Genomic DNA, 25,937 nt, shown 5'->3' on the forward strand with positions numbered 1-25,937 from the left:
AATGCTAGGATTATGGGCACAACCAGGCAAAGGAAGTGGGGCACTAAAACAAGATAAATGTTAACAGGTAAATGTTAGGATCATGGGCACAGCCGGGCAAAGGAAGTGGGGTACTAAAACAAGATACATGCTAAGAGGTTAAGGTTAGGATTATGGGGACAGCCTGGCAATGGAAGTGGGGTACTAAAATAAGATACATGTTAAGAGGTTAAGGTTAGGATTATGGGGACAGCCTGGCAATGGAAGTGGGGTACTAAAATAAGATACATGTTAAGAGGTTAAGGTTAGGATTATGGGGACAGCCTGGCAATGGAAGTGGGGTACTAAAATAAGATACATGTTAAGAGGTTAATGTTAGGATTATGGGGACAGTCGGGCAATGAAAGTGGGGCACTAAAACAAGATACATGTTAAGAGGTTAATGTTAGGATTATGGGGCCAGCCAGGCAATGGAAGTGGAGTACTAAAACAAGATACATGTTAAGAGGTTAATGTTAGGATTATGGGTACAGCCCGGTAAAGGAAGTGAAGCCTTACAATAAGAACACATGTTAAAAGATTAATGTTAGGATCATGGGCACAGCTGGTCAAAGAAAGTGGGGTACTAAAACAAGATACATGTTAAGAGGTTAAGGTTAGGATTATGGGGACAGCCTGGCAATGGAAGTGGGGTACTAAAATAAGATACATGTTAAGAGGTTAATGTTAGGATTATGGGGACAGCCGGGCAATGAAAGTGGGGTACTAAAACAAGATACATGTTAAGAGGTTAATGCTAGGATTAGGGGCACAGCCAGGTAAAGGAAGTGGGGGTCTTAAAACAAAACTACATGTTAACAGATTACTTTTAGGATTATGGGCATAACTCGGTAAAGGAAGTGGGGTTCCACAAAAAGATATTTGTTTACAGTTTAATTTTAAAATTATGGGCAGTGGGGTCCTTCATGAAGAATACATGTTAACAGGTTAATATTGGGATTACTGGCACAGCTGGGTTAAAGGAAGTGGGGCCCTACAACTAGAATACATGTTAACAGGTTAATGGTCGGATTATGGTCACAGCCAGGTAAATTTAGTGGGGCTCCAAGAATACATGTTAACAGGATACTGCTAGGCCAATAGCACAGCCAGATACAGGAAGTTGGGTTTTAAAGCAAGAATACATATTAACTTGTTAATGTTAGGATTATGGGCACAGCCGGGTAAAGGATCAGGGTTCTACAAAAAAATACATGTTGGCAGGTTCATGTTAGGATTATGGGGACAGCCACAAAAAGAAAGTGGGGTCCTAAAACAAAAATATATGTTAATGTTAGGATTATGGGCACAGCCAGGTAAAGGAAGCAGGGTTCTACAAAAAAATACATGTTGGCAGGTTCATGTTAGGATTATGGGGACAGCCACAAAACGAAAGTGGGGTCCTATAACAAGAATATATGTTAACAGGTTAATGTTAGAATTATGGGTACAGCCAGGGAAAGGAAATGGGTCCATACAACAAGATACATGTCAACAGGTTAATGGCAGGATTATGGACACATGCAGGTAAAGGAATTGTTTTCCTACAACAAGATAGATGTTCACAGGTTAATGTTAGGACTGCGGACATTGTGATGTTTTGAGGGACACTGCAAGTGCCTGCCATCAGACATTTCATTTATTCAGGCTGCTTCAAGTTGTGTTTTGAATGACTTTCTGTAATTATACCTCATTGCAGTTATGATGCAAATACCTACATCCCTGCAGAAATTTGTATGTGTGAGCTATCATTTTTTTTATAGTAATGCAGTTGTGTCTTCAGATGTGCTCATTTTAGTATAAGTTATGAGTTTTAAATGCAAAATTACTGTAGACAATCTTCATTATCAATACATCTGCATTTAGTTTTACATTATAAATTAATTTCTTCCTTTTAGGAATATGAACCAACCATATTTTATCCAAAACGATCCATAAATCCTCTTTATCAGGACATCACTACTCAGTGTGAAAAGATGGATATTCCGTTCCTTTCTTATCTCCCAACTGAGGTAAGCCATGTAATTTCATCTCTTCTACTGAGAAACTATTCTGCATGTATTACCCATGAGCTATACTCTTGACAGCTATTATTAGCATACATATCTGACTTACTAATATCAAAGTCATGTACATATTACTTTAATGTATACACCAAAACGGTGTTTTATTTCTTAATATTATTTTTCAAACAAAAACTTTCAAGAAACCTCATATGTGCTTTTTGCATATTTTATGTTTGATACTTTCTGCTGATTGTTTCAGACAAGGGACATTTAGTCTTTCTTAGTGAGTCTGATATGCTTAACAGCCAAGTGTCTACCTATGACAGAGATGTACAATTAACAAGATCAAAGATTATGTTAGAACATTGTAAACTATGACAATTAATAGAAGCAACGAATTTGAATATAGGCGTCTATACATACTTGGTTTACTGCTGCTGGGAGCACCCTGGCAGTGTAAGGTTATGATGCCTTCCGTACATTTTAGATCTGCTACTGCACAGGTGGGCTCTACAGGTGGAGTATTCTCAATTTACATCAAACACGAACACACATAATGTCTGGGGAAACAGTGTCACACACTTGAGCTTCCCCACATCCAGCTTACCATAAGTAAAATTCCATACCATAGCCTTGCAAGCTATAGGTCCCCCTACATTAAGCAGGAAGCCCATGCCATATACCTAAATGAACTGAAGATGCTTCCCATTCAGTCTAATACAATATTTGTGGGTGACTTTTACTACTTCAGTATTACCTCATCCTCAAACATGGAGGCCTACAGATTCTTGTACTTTGTTAGCACAGACACCCACCAAAAGCACAAGTATCATTGTTCTTGTCCTCAGAAACATGGTGTAAAGAGACACTCCCCCTACAGTAAAGACCTTATTGGTCAGTTCAGACCACAAGGCTGCTTCCTTTGAAATAAATATTAAGCCTGGGACCTCAGCTAACCATGGAAGATTTTAAAAATATTTCAGAGCCAACGACCTCCTACTAAATGACAGTTTAGCAAATTTCCAAGTCTCCTCTGATAACATAGTTACTTTTGTGTACAGCATTTCTGTGAACAATTCCAGTCATGTAGATAGCTGCATACAGACAGTTGTAGCTACCCGAAATAAACATAGGACAGTCTTCAAAAACAAGGCCCCTGGTAGAATCCCAGTATAAATAGAATGTATAACAAAAGAAAGAAAATCATGTCCAAAAACAGGAAGGGCTTTGCCCAGCAAGGCAAAAAATCCTTCATCAATCTGAGCATGCAACCCAGGGGACTAATCAAGTCCACCAAAGTCAAATTTAAGATAAAAAATAGTCTCCCAAGTTAAGGGCAGCCATAAGGCTTTCTTCAGTTGTCTGCAGTCTTAAAGGCAACACCTAATAATGTGACAAACTAACCGTGAATGGAATCACCTATATGGAGCCAAATGGTATAGCAAATTTGCTGACTGATAAATTTGGCTCCAGACCAGTTTTAGCCCCAGTCACCACCCAAGGAATTCCTCCCAACCATTTCTTCAACAACTGTTACTAGGGAGAAGGTCTTCCCTGCATTCTCCATACTGAACAACACTGCTTCAGTGGGCCCTGATAACATCCCAGGATGCCTCCTGAAAAGCATGAATGTAACTTATCAGGCCTAGTAGAAGCTCTACTTAACCATAGCCTCTAGACAGGCTTAGTACCAAATGAGTGGAGGACTGTAACAGTTATTCTTCTACACAAAAGTGAGCCTTCCATGGACCTGGGAAACTACAGACCCATGTCTGACTAGTCTCATATAAAAGGCCGTGGAGAGAATTATTATGGATCTGATAAACAGTGACATAGGAAATCTATAGACACTGGACCCTACCCAGTTCAGTTTTGTTAGAGGCAGTTTATGTTTATTTAACCTGGTAGACTTCTTTGAGAGGGTAGCTAAAGCTATGGAAGAGGGCAAAGTACTGCTTACTGCCTACCTCATCCTATTGAAAGAGTTTTACATAATACCTCACTCAGGCATTGTACATAAACTTACAAAATTAGGCATAAACCCATATGTCATATGATGAATAGTGATCTGGTCACTGAATGGACACAAGAAGTTAAGACAGGAGATTCTACCTCAACAAAGAGGCCAGCCACTAGCAGAGTCCCAGAGGGATCAGTGCTGGGGCCTCTCCTTTTTGGTATCTACTTCTCTGAAGCCAAAGCAAACTTCAAGGGTCACTGGTTGACCAAACATGCAGATGCCTACAAACTAGGCATGATCAATCAATTCCCTAAAGACACAGATTCTCTTCAAGAGGATCAAAAGCTTTATGTAATTACAATTTTCCATACAAAGTGTTTTGTTGCTAGTCTACTACTACTACTACTGCGTATACTATCCTTGTTGACTTTTATTCTTCAGGATGGCCTGACAGAGACAAACAACTGATGCCAAATCAATGGACTAAAACCTAATGGGTAAAATGCATAATAGTACAGTTTTAAAATATGACCGCCCCTGGAAATTACCACATTAATAATACACCCCTAAAAAGTTGAGCCAGTGTGGGCTCTGGGAAAGTATGTTGACAATAAACTGACCTGTGAACATTACATGTCTACCGTGATGAGAAGATTATTCCACATTGCAAAACTTATAAATAAGGGCATGGCATCCAGGTCTAAGGAGGTCATTGTTCCACTTTACTCTGCGCTCATCAGGCCAATCACTGAGTACGGCACACCCTTCGGCATGTACTTGACCAGGTACTTGAAATAGCTTGAGAGACCCCAGAGTTGTCTCACAAAACACAGGGAGTAAACAATAAGGTAATTTCAAACCCTCTGTCCCTGTACTCAGTCTACCTACATACTGATTTGCAACAATCTATGCTTGGCCTACAAGGTGTTACTGGATCCCTCTCTGACAGACTTTTTGCCTTCCTACAAAACCAATAGCATCAGAACTAGGGACTTGTACCTTGCTTGCAACATGAATAGGACATGTTGGAGGGGCAGGTGTGGGTCTCAGAGAATATCCTTCCTCTGGAACAGGCTTTCAATCCATGTGAAGCGGAGTTAATCCCTAACCCTATTCAAGTGTAACCTGCACCATTGGTTAGGAAATCAGAAATTCACCCCATGTCTAGCACCTACATCTGTCAAGGACAGAGGCAGTCTTAAGGATATGTTATCAATGAGGTAGTTTCCTGGGGTAGCCAACTTCTCAAAGGGTACTATTATGCATTCTTGGCATTGAATTTTAACCCATGTCTATGCTACCAGTCATTTGTCCGTGCTGGTCTTTCCTGTAGAATGTGTCTTGGGGGGATTCTGCAATTGCTCTTAGCTTGCAGTTGTCTGCAGACTTGGTCAGCCAAAGGCTTTTGACATTGGCTTTGACTTCTGAGAAGTAAATGCCAAAGAGGATTTGCCCCAGCGTAGAACTACTCTGCTAGTGACCGGGCCTGTCAATGCAGGTGGTCTCCCTTATCTTAACTCCCTGGGTTCTAGATGAAAGCCACCTGGTTATCCATTATGTAATATAGGAGTTAATGCCTAATTCAATGAGTTTGTTTACAAAGCCCAAGTGGGATATTGTGTGAAATGCCTTAGCAAGTTTCAGGCAGGCAGTATGTGCTGTTTTGCCCTCATCCTCTGTCTTGGTGATCTTTTCAAAGAAGTCCGCCAGGTTAAGTAGGCATGATCTGCCTTTAAGAAAGACAGATTGGGTTGGATCCAGTGTCTGAAGGTTTCTTATGTCATTATTAATTATATGCATGCTAATTTGTTCCATAGTTTTGCATATGAGATTAGTTAGACGTATGGGTCTGTAGTTCTCAGGGTCCACTAATGGACCAACCTTGTGCAGAGGGATGACGATTGCAGTCCTCTAATCAAATGGGACAAAGCCTATTTGGAGGCTCTGGTTAAATACTGACTGCAAAGGTTCAGACAGGACATGCTTCAGGCTATTTAGGAGACATCTGGTATGTTAATGGGGCCCATCAGTGTGGTGTTCTTAACCTTAGACAGTGCTTTTTAAATCTGCCCCTAGTGATAGTTGGGGTGGTTATGCTTCATGGTATTATTTGGAGGTGGATATTCCAAAAACCATGCACGTAGGACTAGGTGCATGGACCAAACCAAAAATATTAGGAAAGCAAAAAAGGGGTCCAGCACCAAATAGGAGTGAAAGGCTACATTTATTTATGCAGATAAAATAAAAAACAAATAGGCATACAGCAAAACAAAATGCCTTCCTCAGTGCATTAAGAGCCATCAGCTCTACACACATTTATAAAGTCAGTTAATTAACCCTATTACATTCCAATTGGTCCATTCCAAAAATTCAATTATGTTCATTTAAACCAGGTTTAAACAAAGCTTCAAGCTTGACAATCCATCCTGATTCCTTTCTGTTTAATATGGAATGCAAAACAAAAACAAGTGGCCGTACGATAAATTCACACTTCACTCATTATAAACATCCACACCCTATGCCAGTGGTACAGACCATCTTGTTTGGGGATAAGTTAGTAGGAAGTCATCCTTGTGGATACAGCATGTTTTAGTATTTACATAAACAAAACTACTGAATTCACAAGCAGCAACACCCCACAGATTTTTGACATTAGGTGCTTTGCCAATTGCGGCAGTGACTGGGTCATTTATCTGGCCACTTGTTTTTGCTCTGCGTTTTACGTAGGGCAAACATCACGACCTGTAAAACATAGAATAAGTGAACATCTTAGTGATATCAGGACCAAACGAATTCAAAATGCACTGTATAAATATACACTGACCCATGCCACTGACAAATTCAGTTTTACAATTATAGACAAAATCCAGGGACATAGAGCTAACAAAGCAGGCTGGCATTCCATATTAAACAGAAAGGAATCAGGATGGATTGTCAAGCTTGGAGCTTATCAGGTAACCTCTTAATAATAGGCAGTTTGCCTTAGAGCAATTCCTAACTGATTCAGGATTTTCTGGGGTCACAGGACTGATTTCTATTTCAAAGGAGACAGCTTTATGTTATGGCCTTACCAGAGAGGATACTACACTAGGGTGAGGGGTGAGGATGGGATGCAACATTCTCCCATATTTGTGAGTACCAGATTCAGTATGTTTATACCCCTAGTAGGAGTATGGACTAACTGTTCCAGGGTGTTTATGTTTACAAAGTCCAAGAATCTCTGGATCTACAAGTTTGTGGTCACATAGGATTACCAATTTATAGAGGGGTAGTTAAAGTCACCAATGAATGTTATATCTTTGAATGGTAAGAGTCTCCATAGGTCTAAGTATGTGCTATGGGTTTCATGGGTCATACAGGATGATCTATAACTTACAAGAACATGATACAGGACTATATTTATGATAATTTGATATGGGACTGTACTTGTGGTAATTTGGACATGGAGAAACTCAAGTGTGTTATCCTGTTTGACTAACCATGAGGTATGTTTGCATTTTGTGTAGACTGTGACAATTGCACTTTTAGACCCTGCCTGTGCAGTAGCTGGTCTAAATGTGTGGAAGGCACTGAAGCCTGTCACTGCTGGGGTACTCTCTGTGGCTTTAAACCTTGTCTCTGTAACTGCACAGATATTTGCATTCCCCAGGATGAGAAGTGGTTGGAGGGAGTGGGATTTCTTGTTTAGACTGCTGGCATTGAGCAGTAACATCTTTAGAGTCTCTTTGGTTGAGTTTGCTAAGTTGGAAGGTGTGCCTAAAAAAGGCAGTATGGGAAGAGGACAATGTTTTAGCCAATATTTAAAAGCCTAGCAGGGACAGATGAAGACTATCCCTGGCAAAGCAATGTGGTCTGTCATTGGTTCATAGGTAAGTACTAGGCTAGCTGCCATTGTGGGCCATTTTAAGCCTAGCTAGTTTCCCTTTTTTTCTCTAAATAACCCATCCCATTTGGTTATAGATTGACCTTACCTTTCCCATGTTCAATAACCATATAGTAACCTAAATAGGAATAATTGAAATCATAGCATGGATAATTTGAGGGGACCCATACATGGAATAAAGTATTTAGGATCTGCCTCTGTCCAAGGGAGCAGTACCAGGGTAAATTTTCTGCTTCCCATCCATAGATCTAAATTGATGTTGAAAATGGACAAGGGTGAACTTTGTTTTATGTAGATGGGGAGTCTGTTCCATGGCAATGGTATCTACTGTGAAATATAACTGTCTCTCCAAACTGTTCTGTTGATGTTGCAGAACAGGTTTAGATCCCTCGGCAGAGTATGTCTGATGCCATTTGGCTTGCTGATGTGCAGTAATTCCATCAGTAAATGGTTGTATGATGCACTGTATGCCAGACACAGGTCACCTCTTAGCAGTCTGTAAGGTACTGAGTAGAGTGAGTGACAGACCTTTGAGTCAGTCCATGTAGGACATGTTGCTTAGGCCTTGTATCCTTTTAGTAAGGTATCTATGTGGGCATTCCAGTTGCTGCCTGTGTCTGGACAGATACATACCAAAGGGGGTATTATATTCAATGACTGGCCAATACAGAAGGACTTTCTTACAACAATAGACACATGTTGGCTATAAGTTAGGTCGCTGTCCATATAAGTTCTCAAAGCCCAAACAACTGGGTCAACTCTTAGAAGAGTTATACTTCTGAAAAAGGAGGATACTCTAAAACACAGAGATCTATATATAAAGTCCCCACTTCTGGTCGTTTACAAATTTTACACCTTGTGATTGTTACAGATTAACAATCTGTACAAAGTTTTGTTATGCAAAGACGTTACTGATAATATGTTTTGGGGGCCCTGAGAGACTTATGGTAAATTGTCGTAACTGTATCATGTCATTGTTTGCGGGTGTGTTATTAAAGACTGAATCAGTGAAATTTGTGAATTTTTCACTTGAGGCTGGATGACAAAGACAGGACGTCGCAGAGAGGAAGGGTTTTCAGAAATGTTTGTCCCGTTTAGGTTATCATCATTAGGAGTGCAGGCCAGAGCTTTAAATTGCATTGTAAAGGCATTCTTGTAAAAAGGTAATGTCACACCACCTGCTTTCTTTTTTCTGGAAGACCACTGAAGATGTAATTGTTTCCAGCAGGACTGTGTGTAAGGTAAGAGTAGCCTATTTAAGCTAAGTCTCTGTGATAGCAGGAATGCCTGTATTGTGAAAAGAAAAAAAGGAACTCAGCTGCTCAAGTTTGGTTTCTACATTGCATGCATTTAGAAGAATTTTACTTGGGAGTTACAGTTTTTTGAAGAACTGCCTGGGGACAGTAGTTTAAGAAGCTGTTTATAGGTCAATTATTAGGCTTAGTGTTCCTAAATAGTAGTGATTAGGAGAGTGTGGACATTTGTTTAATGAAAAATCTAGAAATCTTACATTGGGTTAAACGGGAATTACAGTTTTTTTAAATAGGGGAAACGGAAAGGGATGCAGGATATGATACTGTATATAAACAGGCTTGAATGTAAAGAAACAATCAGAACCAGAGCTGCCCACTGAAATAGTGGTTTTGATCCTGACTGCTGTACTGTTGGCCATAGCACAGTTAGCAGCCTTGGCAGGAGACGATGGCTGGGAGGAGGGGGGATTGAGCAGCTGAGTGGGGTAGAGTTACAACACTGACAGTGATTGGTCAAGATAAAAGATAATCGGTTCCATGATGCTGGGTTACTGTGAATCATGTCCATAGCAAAGCGCAAGAGCCATCACATTATCACGTGAGTTGTTGGCTCCCAGGCCTGTAGCCAGCCTGGTGAAAATGTCACCAGTAATACTGTATAGGCCTGTAGTAAACGCGTCTATATTACGACACTGAAATGGCTAAACACCAAATTCTGCTTCAGTGACACATAAAGAGCAAACTAGTTAAGTGAACGGTCAGATCACCCATTTTTTTCCTAGGGAAAAAAAATCGGTAGGCCAACCAGACAAGACACACTAGCTTAAACATTACAAAGTGGGGGACAAAGCCCCCCACACTCCCCAATGTTGTAGTTCACTCTTTATGTGTTGCTGAAACAGCGTTCAGTGTTTAGCCGTTTTGGTGTCATACTTTAGACCCAGAGTAAACGAGTGTGGATGCAACAGAGAAGGTAAGAGCTCATGTGTGGAAGGCCAGAGGAGGTCATCTCCTCTAAAATGTGAAAATAACTACACTGATATAAAAACAGAATGATGCAGACCTATTCATTCACTCAACAGCAACTCAGTCTGTAAGTCTGGATGTCCTCATTGTAGAAAGATACTGTCTATGTCTGTCGGCTAAAGGACATGCTTGTGATTATGGCAGAAAAACACAGGGTGGCTTCCAGAATGATTTTAAGGTTTCTGCTTTAGAGTAAGATACTCAATAAGTGAATAAAACAGAGGCCTACTATTCATTTGGTGCTGAATAATGTATTTAAAGTGCAAGGTAAAGCAGTGCAAGCTAATATGGAGTAGATTATCACAAAGTGTTGGTCTTCATCTCCTACAGGGGCAAGGGCTACCTTAGGATTCTAGCAGTACCATAAATGTATTGAATGTTGGCCTTAATGTCAAAATATCATCAAAAGTTCAAACAAGGCCTAAAAACAGCTCTGTCACTTTTAAAAGATCCATGCATTTTTCTGTTTTATATTCCTGTGAATCCCTCACAGCACCACAGTTTTCCTCTAATTGGTAAATCTTCTGTTATGCTTGAAATGCTGAAAGCAGGATACGAATTTTGGTCTTGTTGTTACCAGATGACATTTGTAATGTCTTGTATCTGCAGGTAGAGTTAATCAGTGATGCTTACAGCATGGCGGATGCTGTTCTATGGGATAAGTATTTTGGTCTCATTGCTGTCAGATGACAATTGTAATCTCTTGTATCTACAGGTGCAGTTAATCAATGATGCTTACAACATTGTGGTGGATGCTATTCTAGGATTTGGTAATGAGCAAGGAGACCTGAAGGAGCCATATATCACCATCCTAACAACTCTGAAACAGATTAAAATCCCAATTGTCAGTGTGGATGTCCCATCAGGTAAGAAAACTAGTCAGTCTTTGGAAATCTCTAGGTTTTTTGTGACCCCCCCCCCAATATCATGTTATAAATACATTCAAAAATAAAGGTATTAGGGACTTTATCCATGCCTAATTTTCATGATATGGTTCTTTCAGTAAAAAGATGCAAAATGTCTCAGTTTAATCTAAGCAGACATAGAAGAGGCTGCTGTTACAGATTAAAAAAAAAAGTTTTGATTAAACCATTTCCTCAAACTTTAGATTTTTTCTTGTTTTAATCTACCTTAATAGTAGTAAACTGCATTGTTTACATATTGAGAATCTTCAGTGACTGGTACATTTGAATAAAAGAATGGCATAACATTGTTTTGTTGTGGTTATGTGGTTAGATCAACAGCCTTTTCTACATCTTCACCATTTACTGGTCAACTCAGCCATCCCATTGATTTAATGCTTGTTGCTTGAGTTGTTTATCAAAAATAATTAGTATTATTTGCTTGCTAACATTGTTCCCCTCTTCAACTTCCTCCTGCTGTCTTTATCTCCTGCATTGGCATTAAATCTGTGAATTCCCAAGAAAGCAAGTTTTGAGTCTACATCTCTTTGCAAAATAGTCCTCCCTAACATTGCTCCCAAGACATTTTCTCAGACTCGGACTGTATCCACCATTTTTGCAGATTTCTCTTAATGAAATCTATTACTCTCTTGGAGCTTAGGTGTTAGTGCAACATGCCTTTTTGCATAGTTTCCATAAGAGCAAACATGCTATGTCCATTTCATTTTTCTTTATATTGTTCCTGGCACAGATATTGCAGAATATTAATTTCTGTCCTCTAGTCTGCCTGCAGTACGATAATGCAGATATGTATCCCTCCAGAATTACATATAGCTCCATACAGGGTTATACTAGTTCGCTGAATTTACTTTATTTTTTTTAATTTTATTTATTTATTTTTTTTTTTACTGGGGTAGCCAATAATCACACTTGATCAGTTACAGGCACTGCCTGTCTGATTGTAATCACAGACAAGTATAGTTGTAAACTTAGAGAAAGTTATAAGCAGTATAAGAGTGCACACCAGAGAGAGAGAGAGAGAGAGTCTGTACTTTGTGTTAAGTGCAAATCCAGAATACCAAGTGATGAGGTTAAGATAAGTCCAGTGTACTCCGTTAATACCTGAAACTGTTTAATTCTAGTGTGCATGATAAAAGTAAAAGCCTTTTCACTACTGCTATCGCTCAGCTGTCTGCGACACTAATGTACAACATGCCCTTCAAATGTGGAACAGTGAGGAACATGGACTTTTTAGACTCAAAATGATGAACATTCCTCATAATGAGGTCACTTGAAAGATATAAGTAACATAATGGGTTTTCTACCCTTTCTTTTTAGCTTTGCCCCTGTTAATTGATCAAAGAATTTGCGAGCTGTGGCTGAGATGATATACAGCAGCTCCGAGATGTAACGCAACTGCCGTAATGTTTGGAGAGCTAAACAAAAACACTGGTGCAATCCAGTGCTCTCCGTTATTACCAAGAACGACTGTGTGTTTATTGAAGTCGAAGAGCTTAGTTTGGTCAAAGAAGATAGCCCCAGTGAGGCAACCGTTGTCTCATTTCATCAGTGAGGGTCCGGAGTGTTGCCATGATGCTACACCTAACCAGAAGCCACATAATTTTAATTTAAGGACATGATATTGCTGTCCATATTCAGTGATTTGAGTGTATATGATTTATTTTTTAGAATATTATCAAGGGTGAGGGGATGACAGTGTGAGGCATTTTCTCTGATTGTGGCTGTTTTGGAAGAGGCTTTATAAGTGCAGTTTTCCAGATTTTGGCATGATGTTTTGGGTTAGGCCAAAGTTATAGCTGTGGAGACGAGGAATGGTAAGAAATTATTTGCAAAGGTAGGAGAACCAGTGAAGAAGAATATCAAATCTGGCAGCGGTGTCTGTGGGAATTTGTTTAAGTAAGAGTTTTATATTTTTTGAAGATATTTCCTTGATACACAAGGTTGGAATGAATGGTGGAGGAGAGAGATGAGATGAGGATTGAGAAGAAAAGCCTGACTGTGTCTGGCAGGCGACTTAATTCTTTAAGGAAGTCGGGACTTGTAAGCAATGGAGAACATTGGAGTGTCAATGTTATCAGTGACTTTACAACCTGTGAGTTGTATGACAAAGGAGGTACTGCAAGCATAGCTATCTGCAAATTTGTAAATAATTATATGTCATTTGTGAATATCAACATGATTCATATATGATACTTGTGTTACAAGTGTATTAGAACTGTATGTCAGTTTTATGTCAAACTGTTGGTACAGAAGTGAGTGTTGAAAAGGTTTTTGCAAAGTGCTTAAAATGTAACCATAGTGTGCCCTACTGGCATAGAACAGAAACGTACCTGCACTATTGTAACTGTTTAGATGTATATATTTTAACAGTGGAAACTGGAGTACAGAAGGTTAACCTCAGAAAAATAGCTGAAATTAAATTACTTTATGGCCAGCCCATAAAAAGATGTTATCTTGTAGTATCAGTGCAGTAACAGACACAATGTCTAGAACTAGGGAACTTTCAGTATTGTCTTAGAAGTGTTTTATTGTTTTATGACTTCCAGCAAGTACCACAATCTGAGAAAAAGTCCTTGTTTGTGTAGTGTCACAGCTAGATGCTAAATACTGCTAGCTTTCAGCAGTGGGGGGTTTACCTGGGATAGAGTCAGATGGCAAGAAATTATGTCATTCTGCAAGTTATCCCAGCAGTAGTATTTCAGATATTAATTTAAGAACTCTCTGAGAGAGAGAGAGAGAGAGAGAGAGAGAGAGCATTTTGTCTTGGACCTGACAGGATCCATTCACCACACATCTGCCTTGCTATGAGTAAGTCAAGTCTATGGAACAGTATAATTCTCTTAGATATAGTCAGAAATATAGCAAAGCTTAGCTTAGATATTTTTCTTTCTTTATTTGAGACTATCCTGCAATATTGTTTTAAATATTTCATGTGATTTTGAATTCTGATGTTACTGTAAATGTATATTTAGTATTGTCTTGTTCTTTTATTATTTATTATTAAATATATTTGAACATTTCATTGTGGTTGATCTGTCTAGAGATATATAAGTTCTGAGAGTACTTGCATATTTATTTGGTGATACTGTGGACTACTCCTAATAGCCTTGCTCTTGGTCAAACTACCATTTGTATTAATAGTAACATTACACAGTAAGATTGGACACCCTTTGTTAAAGGCCTTAAAATAGCTGCTAAGGAGCTGGCTGGTGGCAGTCATAACTACCTTATAGTCTGGGCAGAAGAGGGCATAGCTAGTAAACCTGTGCCAGCCTTTCCCAGGTGTGTGTGTGTGTGTGTGTGTGTGTGTGTGTGTGTGTGTGTGTGTGTGTGTGTGTGTGTGTGTGTGTGTGCAAAACAAATCTCTGAGAGTGTGTGTGTGTCAGCTACTTGGGCAGGGACATGAAGCACTGGTTGGACAGAGAGAGTGTTGGAGGTCTTGGCTTGGCCATTCATCTAAGATCTCAACTCTGTAGCTGTGCCAGTGGGGAGTCTTATTGGGGATCTGGAGAAACCAGTCCTGGACTGACTGTGGCTTGTGTGTTCTCTTAAGGGAAATTGCACTTGATGCAGAAAGCTGCATTTGGAGATACTGTGTGTGTACCTGTCATCCTCTCAATGTATGTCCCCCACTGGTGCTAGTGGTGAGGATTGAGGCTCCTTGATTACTGGTCCAGTGGTTGGGCATCACAAGTTGGGTCACCACTTTCCAGAAATGTTTAAGCTCCCTTTGCAGGGGTAGCTGTGTGGATTTGAAGTGGTTGAATTTAGCCTATATATATCTTATTGGGTTAGGTTACATAATGCTGTGAAAAAAGCATAAGTCTGAGGTGAGGGGTTTTGTTTCTATGTGGTCTAAGGTGAGGGGTTTTCATTCCACATGTACCATGCTTTATTGTTAAGCTTTGAAAATGTTTGAATTCTTTAGTTATCCAATCATATTTTGGTGCTTGAATAGACATGTAAGGTGAAAGAATTTGTTTTGTAGCTCAAGTAAGTTTTGATCCATGAATGTGGCTGTGGCATTGGAGTCTGGTAGAGTGAGTTGGGGGTTCAAGTGATGCTGGAAATCTTATTAGTGAAATTAAGTCTGAATGAGTTGAGTTTAGAGGGAAGTTGTAGTGAGTGGTTTGATTTAGAATGCAATAGGGAACTGCTCAAAGAAGGCCAGAAGATGAACAGCTATGATGGAAATTATGAAGGGTCATTGATGTTTAATAAATTCAAAAGGGAGTGATGGCTGGAAAGGTGGTTTGGACTTGTGAGGTCATCCAATTGCGTTAGATAATCACTGGCAAGGAATTCAGCAATGTTATTAGCTGAGGAACCCAGGTAGTTTAGGTTGAAATTGCCAAGAATTGTGATTTTTTTTTATGTTTGAGGAAGGTGGAAATTATGTCATTAATAAGTAATTGATATTTACAGGAGTGGAAAGGCATAGAAGGTAGGCTATATCTAGAGAAGTAGTTTGTTACCCCCCCCCCCCCCGAGAAAAACGTTGACAGTATTTTGCTGGGTTTGGAGTTTTGACACTGGCTTGAACAACCACTTTTGGTTAAAATGCGATTTAACTAAAATTACAGTCCCCCCCGGGTCTTTTGCCAGATATTCAGACAGAGACATAGCTGCAGTAGGGGAGGTGTTATATTTAGGCCACAATTCTGTTCCTGGGGTAGTAATGCCTGTTGAACTGAATGAAAGGAAGCTATTTATTTGATCAGGCTTATTTGTGATGCTATAGGCATTGCGATGAGAGTGGAGTTGTTGATGACAGGTCTTGGGTTGCATTCTTTGTTTCCTTTAAGAGGAAGTATCAAGGTGTTACCCTATATTGTACAGATCAAAAGGGGGAAACAGGGTTTGGATGAGCCTGAGATGATGAAGTATTGTGAGCCTCAAAGGAAGAGTTGTAGGGGGGGGGTTGTGGTTTTAGTGAATGGTAAGATTGCTTGGGTGGGGTTACTGACGGGAGTGTACACAAGCTGAGTGTGACTAGTTGTAAAGTTAATAAAAATAGTGGCAGTGTAAGGAGATGTGTAACTGAAAAGGAGAGAGGAACATGAGTTAGGGGATGTGACTTTTTTCCTGTTAGTCTCATCTTTTCTTAGACATTTAATTTTGGTAGATCTCCTTATTGTTTTCCACATTATTTACTTCCTTTAAGGTACTCTGAAATGATCTAACATTTCCTTAATTTTTCTTTCTTTCTTGTTAACATTTTCTACACTTTTTATTTTTACCTTGGGATGCACTTTTTTCATTGCTTTAAATTTCTTCATACTGACCTCCCATACAGAGCACTCCTTTCTGAACCATGTAGTTTAATACAGATTGTAATGCTGAAAAATCCAGAATGATAAATTTCTGCCAGTTTTCACAAACAACTTTTGATTCTTTGGAAAGTGTACAACCTAGACTAGTAATGAAAACAGGACTTTTTAAGAGATGTAAGCTTTTACACAGTGGTAATAAAGGTCTTCCTTAGTGATTGCTGATTGAAATGTATATAGAAATATGAACAATTATGTATATTTTCATAATTAATAATGCAAATATCATTAAGTGTCATTCAAGCTGGACAGCTTAAAATGCAAAGTATCAATTTCAGTTTTCTCCAATGTCTTCTAAGATTTTATATAATATTATGCTGTAGTTTGTAAGTCAGTTGATTTAGATTCATTTACATATGGAAATAATGCAAAATGCATTCGTAACTACTAGCAAACAAGCTAGCATACAAGGAAGAGGTGCTATAAAGTGAAAATGAGTTAAAAAATGCACAAAAATCCCTCCTCATATGTACTGCCACAGATAGGTGTCACCTAAAATGAGGGACACTTTTCTTTATATATAAAGACATCAAAGATGCTGATCCACAACTGAACACTGTGTAATGCCCTGCACACTTTTACAATGTACTTTATTTACTCTCACTTGCTCCTTTTATATACTAGCCTGTCATTTAACTAGTCTATCTTACAGAAAACCACTTCTAAGCTTAGTATTACACATTTTGATTGCATCTATGTCACTTGGCTTGGTTAAGGGTAAACAGTTCCCACTGACAATTTCTTCTGATGTGTATACTACTTTGTTTACACCATGCTGGAAAAATGTTAGCTTTATCTAGTTGTGATGTCCCCACTCTGGGCCAGTATCAAGGAGCCTGAATCCTCACCACTGACATTGGAGATTGATGCTTACTTGGAACAAAAATGGATACACCAGTATTTCCAGATGCAGCTCTTTTCATCTAGCACAATTTCCCTTAAGAGCACACAGGGAGCACACTCTGTCCAGGGTCCGGATTTCTCCATCTGTCTCCCTCCAGGTCCCCAGTAAGACTCCCCACTGGTACAGCTATAGAGCTGAGACCTCAACTTGAGTGTCCAATACAAATGTTCTCCACCACTGTCTCTGTGAAACCAGTGCTTCATGCCCCTGCTCCAAGCAGCTGACACACACACACTCTTTCAGGTTTGATTTTTACATACACACACACACACACACACACACACACATGGGAAAGGCTGGCACAGATTTGCTAGCTGTGGCCCCTCTGCCCAGACAACAGGGAAGTTACTGCCACCAGACACTCCACAGCCAGCTACTCTATGGCTCTTGCAAGCGTATCCAATCATACTGAGTGAAATTAATATTAATACAAATAATAATGTTGACCAAACAGCCAGGCTTTCAGGAGTGGCCACCGTGACACCAATAGATATAAGTACTCTCAAAGGTTAAAATATTCTCTAAAGGAACAGCTACAATGAAAAGTTTAAACATATTAAATAATAAGTAATAAAAGAACATGAAAATGCAGAATATCTATTATAGGTTCATAGGTTGGTACTAGGCTATCAGCCTTAGGGCCTATACAAGCCTAGCCATAACAATTCCCTAGCTATTTCTTCCCACAGTATTTACTTCCCTTTACAATAAATACCAGAGTTTCAATCACAGGAAATATTAAAAATAACACTGGTGGACAGGTTCACATAATTACAGAAAAAAAAAATTAAATCTTCTTATATCTTATTGAAAAAAAAAAGTAATCTCTGTGGTATCCCCGAAGTCTCAAAACAACCCACTAAAGTGTAGTGGGTCTAAAAACAAAACAGTGTAAGAAACTTCTCTGTGTGGAAGATTTTCAGTCCATATATTTCTAGTTAATCACTGTATATTAATCAGATCAGACAATAGTAGTAGAAGTAGTGAACGTAAACTCATCAAGTCAAAAAGTAATAATAGAAAATATATAATTCTACAGCATTACTAAGTATTCGAATGTAATCCAAGCAAGGCAGGCAGTCTGTTTCCAGTCAAAAATCCTTTATTAAGTACATAGACAAGCAATCCAAGTAAAACAAAAAATAGAGTAATAATTTCCTCACAAGCTTTCTAAATATATATATACTTTTTATCAGACATGGGAGTGGTTTATTGTGCTGTAAAACAAAGTGTTATTGGTACACATGTTAAATTCACATCCCTTCCCCCATCAGTGTGACATTCGAGCTGGTCCTGCCCAACCTAGTAGCTGTCATAATAATATATAGCCCTAATATACTTTAATGGTATATCTTATTTAACCAAATTATTAAGTAGATTATTAAGTCTGTGATTTTATACAAGGCAATATACTACATAGCTGGAAATATATCAACCTTAGTTCATTTTGCGATCAAAAATTATATATAAATATATACATATACATTTTTCATGTAAAAATCAATTTCTATTTTCATAACCTATTGTTAACAAAGATCGCTTTCGTCCTTCTAGACTTCTTCAGGTCTGTGTACAAGAACCCTAAAAACCTATATAATTGTATAATTAGTTAGTATTGTTATTACCATCATTTTGAACAAATTGGAAAAAAGAGAACCAGAAAAAAATAAAAATAAAAAAATATATGTATGATGATGGAAACAAAATATACACTTAAATTTCAAATGATTTAAAATGGTAATTAAAACCAATTTGTAAAAAAAAATAATAAAATAAAATAAAATGCAATTAGTCATGCAAACAATGTGGCAATTTTCTAAGTTCCAGTGCACTTTTAATTGAACAGTAATAGTTTAGTCCAGGCTTTCTAAAAGAGTTCAGCTTTAATTGCCACATGAGTTCATGTTTCTCCAGAATATTCGGGATGTCTCCTTCAAGATCACCCATGTCTATGCGATCCAGGATCTGGAACTTAAAACCTGTGTGTCTTTTATGAAGAGAAAGGTGTTTGGCTAGTGCATTATTTTTACATCCAGAGCGGATTTCTGACAGATGACATGAAATCCTTCGCTTGAGTTTATTTACAGTCTTGCCTACATAGAATGCATCACATTCATTGCACTGTGCCCTGCAAATTACTTTTTTAGTGTTACAGTCACCCCCTGCACTGGTTTTAATGATCTTCTTTAAATAAGGGCAATAAAAACTATCACCTTGCTGTATAAATATACAAAATGTACAATTAGTTACACATCTTTTAGTGCTTTTCTCACATGGTCTAGGTTTAAATTCAACAAAACTTCTAATATTCCTGGCCTTCCTATAAACAAATGATGGGGCTTCACCTAAGATGTTAATCAGAAAAGGGTTTACTGTGACAATGTCCCAGTTTTCTTCAATAATATTTTGATACTGTGATAATCCAAAGTGTATGTCAGGATGCAGCTATTTTTGCATTTGTTATTATCTGTGGGATTACTTAACATTTTTCTACTGGGGAGGTTGAGTGAAGGTGCTTCAGTCCTTTTCAGTTCTATAATGGGTTCCAGGATGTTTTTTAACATCTGACTTTCATAGCCTCTCACTAGAAAATCATTCTCTAAGTTGTTCAGGTTTCTCAAAAATGGTTCCATCTCTGTGGTAATTCGAGCTAATCTATAGCCTTGGATTTCACTACATTATACTTGTTTTTGTAGGATGTAGACTTTTACTGTGGAGTAATAAGTTGGTTTTCTGAATAGATCAGTGGCGATTCTGTTATTGTTGGTGTACTTGGATCGCTTGTCTGTGTACTTAATAAAGGATTTTTGACTGGAAACAGACTGCCTGCCTTGCTTGGATTACATTCGAATACTTAGTAATGGTGTAGAATTATATATTTTCTATTATTACTTTTTGACTTGACGAGTTTACGTTCGCTACTTCTACTACTATCTGATCTGATTAATATACAGTGATTAACTAGAAATATATGGACTGAAAATCTTCCACACAGAAAAGTTTCTTACACTGTCTTATATCTTATTGACTGATCTAAAGAATTATTATTCCCTGGTTACTTACCAGAGCAAGACAAGATGAAGTATGGGAGAGAGCCTTCCTTCTTTGTTAGGTTACAAAATCAGAGTGCCCTGAGACTTCAGTCTCACTAGTATTATGCATTATTTCTGTCATAGATTACAGAATGACATTACATACATCTGGTCATCTGACTTCTGGTTCCAATGCTTCCTCCCTTGGATAGAAGCTGTCAGGATTTATCATGTGTGTCAATAATACACACACACAGAGCCTTGCTAAGATCTGATGCAGCTTCTGGAAGTCATAAAACTGTAAAACACTTCCACTCTTCCTACAGGAGCTAATAAACCATACTTCTTGCAGGCACTGTGTCTCTGGCTTCATTCAGAACTGTGAGATAACATCTTTATTGCCTAGGCCCAGTAATTTAATTTCTTACTATTTTTAAAGTTTGAGATTAACCTCTTCTCTTTCAGTATTCTCTGTTAAAACATATACATTTAAACAGTTACAATAATACATGTATGCTTCTTTTTCTACCCAGCAGGTCACACTGTTGGTACATTTTTAACACAAGCAGTCTTGCAAGTGCATTTTTCAATACAAGCATCTGTAAAAATGTCTGATATACAAATGACATATAATTCTTTACAAATTCCAGCTAGCTGTGCTGGCATATGTTACATATCCCCTGCCCTACTTCTCCTGACATAGCTGGCAATACCTCACATTATCACACTAATATTGCATACCCATTCTGAATTCACATGACTTTGGTCACTGTACAGCATTACCATTTAGGTACTTAATACAATTGTTGTATTATTTACATTACCCTTGAGGACAGAGCAAATTTATACTGTCTTCTGTCTCCCCTTCACCTACTTTTCCCTTCTGTGGTTCTTGTGCACTGCACAATCCTCTTGTAATGTATTAAACATGATGAGAAGGGCTGTGCTGGTAAGTGAAGTATTATCTCATACAGGGACAACAATTCCTTGTTCTCCCTGTACATTTTTGTGGTCAGGATTACAGGAGTTGTGGCATGGAATTCTGGTAACACCATTGGTGGTGTCATCCTCCACCATCTTCATCTTCTGCATTTCAGGGAGTCTCTGCAGTGTTTCCTGCAGATCGCATCTTAACATAAATGCTCTTCCCCATGTTTTCAGACTAAAACAAAATATTCTGAGACAACATAGGATGGTCTGTACCTCATGTTTGTTACTCTTTAACAAGAATTTCAGAGAAGTGAACATTTGCTGATATGCTTATCTTGTTAGCGGCTTATGCCTCCATCTTAGCTACAGATCATAAATCAGATTTTATGTAAAGGCAGCAGTGGAACATATTGGATGGACTTATGATATTTCCACAGCCTGTTTTTTTTATTGCAAAGTGATTACATAATGACCTGCACAGCCTCACTGCACCTATATTTTTTTGTTTTATAGCTTTTTTGATATCTTAATTTTTGTCTGTGGCAGGAATTGTTTGGTTAAGAGGGCTTGGAGGGAATGACACAGAACCTAAGCATTATAAGTACATTTACAACATTATAACAGAATCAGCAATGCAGACGTATCAAAATTTAGTGCTTGGTACTTCAATATAACTTCTGATAAGTGCTCCATTATGAAGGAAAGAATGGGCATCCATATTAGCAATCCATTTATTATTTTATAAGTATGCCGTTTAGAGGACTCCCTATTTTCATACACACTTTCAATAATGACCTACTTCTAGATATGCAGAACCTTAGCGTCTCACAGAGAAGAGAGGAACTACAGGACACAGCATAATAATACCTACACAGCAGAAGATATCATGCAGACTGCCCAGATACATAGTGCCATAATGTAATTTGTTATGAAGGCATGCTGATAAAACAGACATTTCCCTGAGCCTCTTTGTTTGAAGTCTTGAAAGTGTGTTCTAATGTGCAGCCAGTAGATGGCGGTATTCATGAAGGCAAAGTTAAAAAATGTGTTTGGTTCATTGTCGGATTTGTTTTGTAATTTTGTTATATCTGCTAATCAAAAAATAAGACAGGGACAAGAAATAAAATTAGACCATTACTTTACATCATATTGTAAATATAAAGATAGGAAGTTAGGTGGGAGAATTATTAAGTGACTGATGCCTCTAAATCTGTTTTGTCTCCCTAGTCTGAAAGAGTCTGAAGTTTGACGCTGGGTTAGTAAAATGCCTGCCCAGAAACTGGTACCTCCTTTAAACCCAGGTTAGAATATTATAGCATTGCACCACCTCGGTGAGTGGGTAATCCATATTTTTCCAGCAGTGGAAGATTGTTTGATCACTTAGTTTGGAGTGACCAAAATAGATTGTTCTCCCACTGTGGTTAAGCATATGAATTACCCACAACTTTGACACAGTTTTATAATGGCATTATTTTAAAATGGAATACTTCCACTTTTTAAACTAATGCCACTAGATAATGTTATCTGCATTGCCATTCCATCTCTGTTACTTTAATTTGGTGGGGATAGCTTTAAAATACACTCTTGTATGGTGCAACATTGTCTCAGTAGGAATGTTGATGTAGCGAATGGAGTGCCGTGATTACATTTCAAAACAGGAAAAAAGATACACTTGTTAAATGTTTCTCTAGCACAAGACCCAATTTTAATAGCACTTGCAGTTGCTTAACAAAAGCTTGCTTAGGACTCCTAAGCTCTGTTAAGAACAGGTCTCACCCCCAGTACTAAAAGTAGGCAAGGCTTTTTGGCGTAGAATAGTGGCTTAATGGGAACCAGCTTTTAAAAGCAATTAAAACTTCAATCAGCCACACATAAATAGTAAGTGTAGCAGAACAAAGCACGACTCTGTACTTCTTTTCTCTAGAATCAAGGAGAAATCCAAAAATTATCTGAGACAATCAGGGACACACTTAAAAATATTAGTATTTTTAAATTGAGAAGTTGAAAGAATAAGAGTGTGAATTAACATGCATTTATCTTCCTGCTCTTCATACATCTCAGCCTTCTCTAATTTTGCCTAATATTTTGCCCTGTTCCTGAAAATTGTTTTGAGTCTCTGTTAAATCACTGTGGATTGCAGTCAGTAAGTAATATTGCCAGGCATTAGAGTTGAATGCTTCTTATTGTTTTGAACATTCATGTTGAAGCAAAACGTCTTGTTGTATGAACATGTGGATTAGAGCACTCTTATCTTTTTTGCCCCCATTATTTTTAGATTTGTCCAGAATTCTTACACAAAGAAGTTAAGAGGCATGTTGCTGTGTATCTGACAGTGTTTGCTGGCTTTCAAAGCCAGTAAAACACAAACACTTTGTAACCCTACATATTCTCTTGGTTTCCTTCTTTCTGTAACTTATAGTACAGTGAGCAGGTAAAACTTCATGTACTCCGAAGAATTATGAATCTCACTGATCATAACATTTTGTGTTCTCAACATGAACGCCAAGATTTACCTCGTGAGTTTTATGTCCATGCCTTAACCACAATGTGTGTGTGTATCTCTGTGTGTATAGGTTCGTAGGTGTGTACTAGGCTAATAGCCCTAGAGCCTTTACAAGCCTAGCCCATAGGATTATCCTAGCATCGTGCTGCCTGACCATAGTTCCCAGTGCCTCTGTCAAGTAGAGCGACTGGAGTGATCCCTGGGGTGAATTTTCTATTTCCCATTCACTCATCAAGATTTCTCTTGAAGAGGGCCAGTGAGGTGCTCTGCTTGATATGTATGGGAAGTCTATTCCAGAGCATAGGCAGTCTGTGGGTTATGAACCTCTCACTCCAGCATGTTTTGTTGATTGTGGTAATGAGGTTGAGGTCTCCTGGGCATGTGGTGCAGAGGGATTGGGATTTCTTTAGATGCAGCATTTCTAACACAGCTGGGTTAGACATGGCTTTGTAAGTCAAGCAGAGATTAACCCTAAGTAGGCAATATGAGACAGAGAATAGTTGGAGGTTTTGAGTCTGTCCATATAGGACAAGTGTTTAAGGCCTAGGATCCTCTTTGTGAGGTACTTTTGTGACCTCAGCAGTTGTTGCAGGTGTCTAGTGAGGTACATGCCAAATGCGGCATTGTACTCGATGATTGGCCTAATGAGGGAAGAGTAGAGGGAGACAATGACCTATTTCTTCCTGAATGCAAAACCCTTAATAATGAGATGTGCCACATAGAAGGACTTTCTGACCACAGTGGCAATGTGGTGGTCAAAAGAGAGGGTGCTGTCAACCTGTGTTCCCAGATCTCTTATAACACCTTCTGTGTTCAGTGGACTACCATTGATGTGGAAATTCAAGGGAACCAGTTTTTTCCTAAGGGAGATGACAACACATTTTTTGGCATTGAGCTTAAGGCCATGCTTCTGACACCAGTCATTGGTCTCAGTGAGGCCTTTCTGTAGGATGTCAACATCACTTGGGGAGTTAATAATAGTTCCCAACTTGCAATCGTCTGTGATCTTTGTCAGCTAGAGTCCCTTCATGTTGGCCTGGACTTCAGAGACATAGATACTAAACAGGAGAGGACACAGGACCGAACCCTGTGGGACTCCACTTGTGAATGGTCTGCAGTCTGACTTGGAGTCAGCTACTTTCACACAGTGAGTTCTACCTGCGAGCCAGTTTGCAACCCACCTAGTGATATAGGGGTTGATGCCTAGCTTAGTAAGTTTTTCTATGATTCCTGAGTGGGGAATGGTATCAAAGGCCTTGGCCAGATCAAGGTAGGTTGTATGAATCACCTTGCCTTCATCCACAGCTCTGTTGGCTGACTCAAAGTCGTCGACCAAGTTGAGCAGGCATGATCTATCCTTCACAAAACCAAACTGTGTAGGATCCAGAGTTTGGAGATTCCCTATATCCTTGTTTATTAGGTCCATAATGATGCATTCCATAGCTTTGCATATCAGACTCGTCAGGCTAATGGGGCAATAGTTCCCAGGGTCTGTAGTCGTTCATCCTTTGTGGAGAGGGATGACTATAGCAGTGCACCATTTGATAGGGACTAAGCCTGAGATGAGGCTGTGATTTAACAGGGCACACAGGTGTAGTTCATGTACAACACAGCCAGGGATATTGTCAGGTCCCATAGAAGCTGCATTCTTGGCCTTGGACAGTGCCGTTTTAACCTGTGCAGCAGTAATACTGGGTGCCTGGCAATCTACTGGTATTGTGATTGGTTCTTTGGGGGGGGGGGTAAAGTTGGCATTGAATCTGTCGGCCAGTATATTGGCAATATCTGACGGCTTGGTATAGGAGGTACCATTGTGCAGTAGCTCAGAGCAAATCTGGCATTGCTGTGGAGATTCTTTACATAACTATAGAAGGCCTTGTTGTTGTCTTTACTATCTGCTGCAATTCTGTTTTCATAGCTAGCTTTAGAAGATTTGATGAGGGATCTCAACTTTTTGTTGAGGCTGATAAGGGAGTTTTTCCAGTCTTGGGAATTCACCTTATATAGCATCAGTTTCCTCCTTCTGTTGTACAGTTTGTTTATGGCAGGGGACCACCAGATTGGCTTCCATTTTTTGGAGGAGAGCATCTTGGTTCTATTGGGTATGGCGAGATCCATGCAGTTGTGTACATGTGCACTGGTGTATGATTCGGTGGTCATGCAACTATT

At 38.8% G+C, this 25,937-nt stretch overlaps 1 protein-coding gene across 3 annotated transcripts in view; it reads left to right on the forward strand.

Moving 5' to 3' along the window:
- The window catches only part of YJEFN3 (YjeF N-terminal domain containing 3), a 1,463,772-nt gene that overhangs the window by 1,426,002 nt on the left and 11,833 nt on the right, over positions 1-25,937 (forward strand). For all 3 annotated transcript variants that reach the window (XM_044090652.1, XM_044090651.1, XM_044090653.1), the window contains exons 4-5: positions 1,917-2,030; positions 10,862-11,012. In XM_044090652.1, the coding sequence (XP_043946587.1) occupies positions 1,917-2,030; positions 10,862-11,012 (265 nt within the window). The remainder of the gene's footprint in view (positions 1-1,916; positions 2,031-10,861; positions 11,013-25,937) is intronic.

Source organism: Protopterus annectens, chromosome 13.part0 (genome assembly GCF_019279795.1).
Source record: "Protopterus annectens isolate FY-2018-M chromosome 13.part0, PAN1.0, whole genome shotgun sequence".
Classification (NCBI taxonomy): domain Eukaryota; kingdom Metazoa; phylum Chordata; order Ceratodontiformes; family Protopteridae; genus Protopterus; species Protopterus annectens.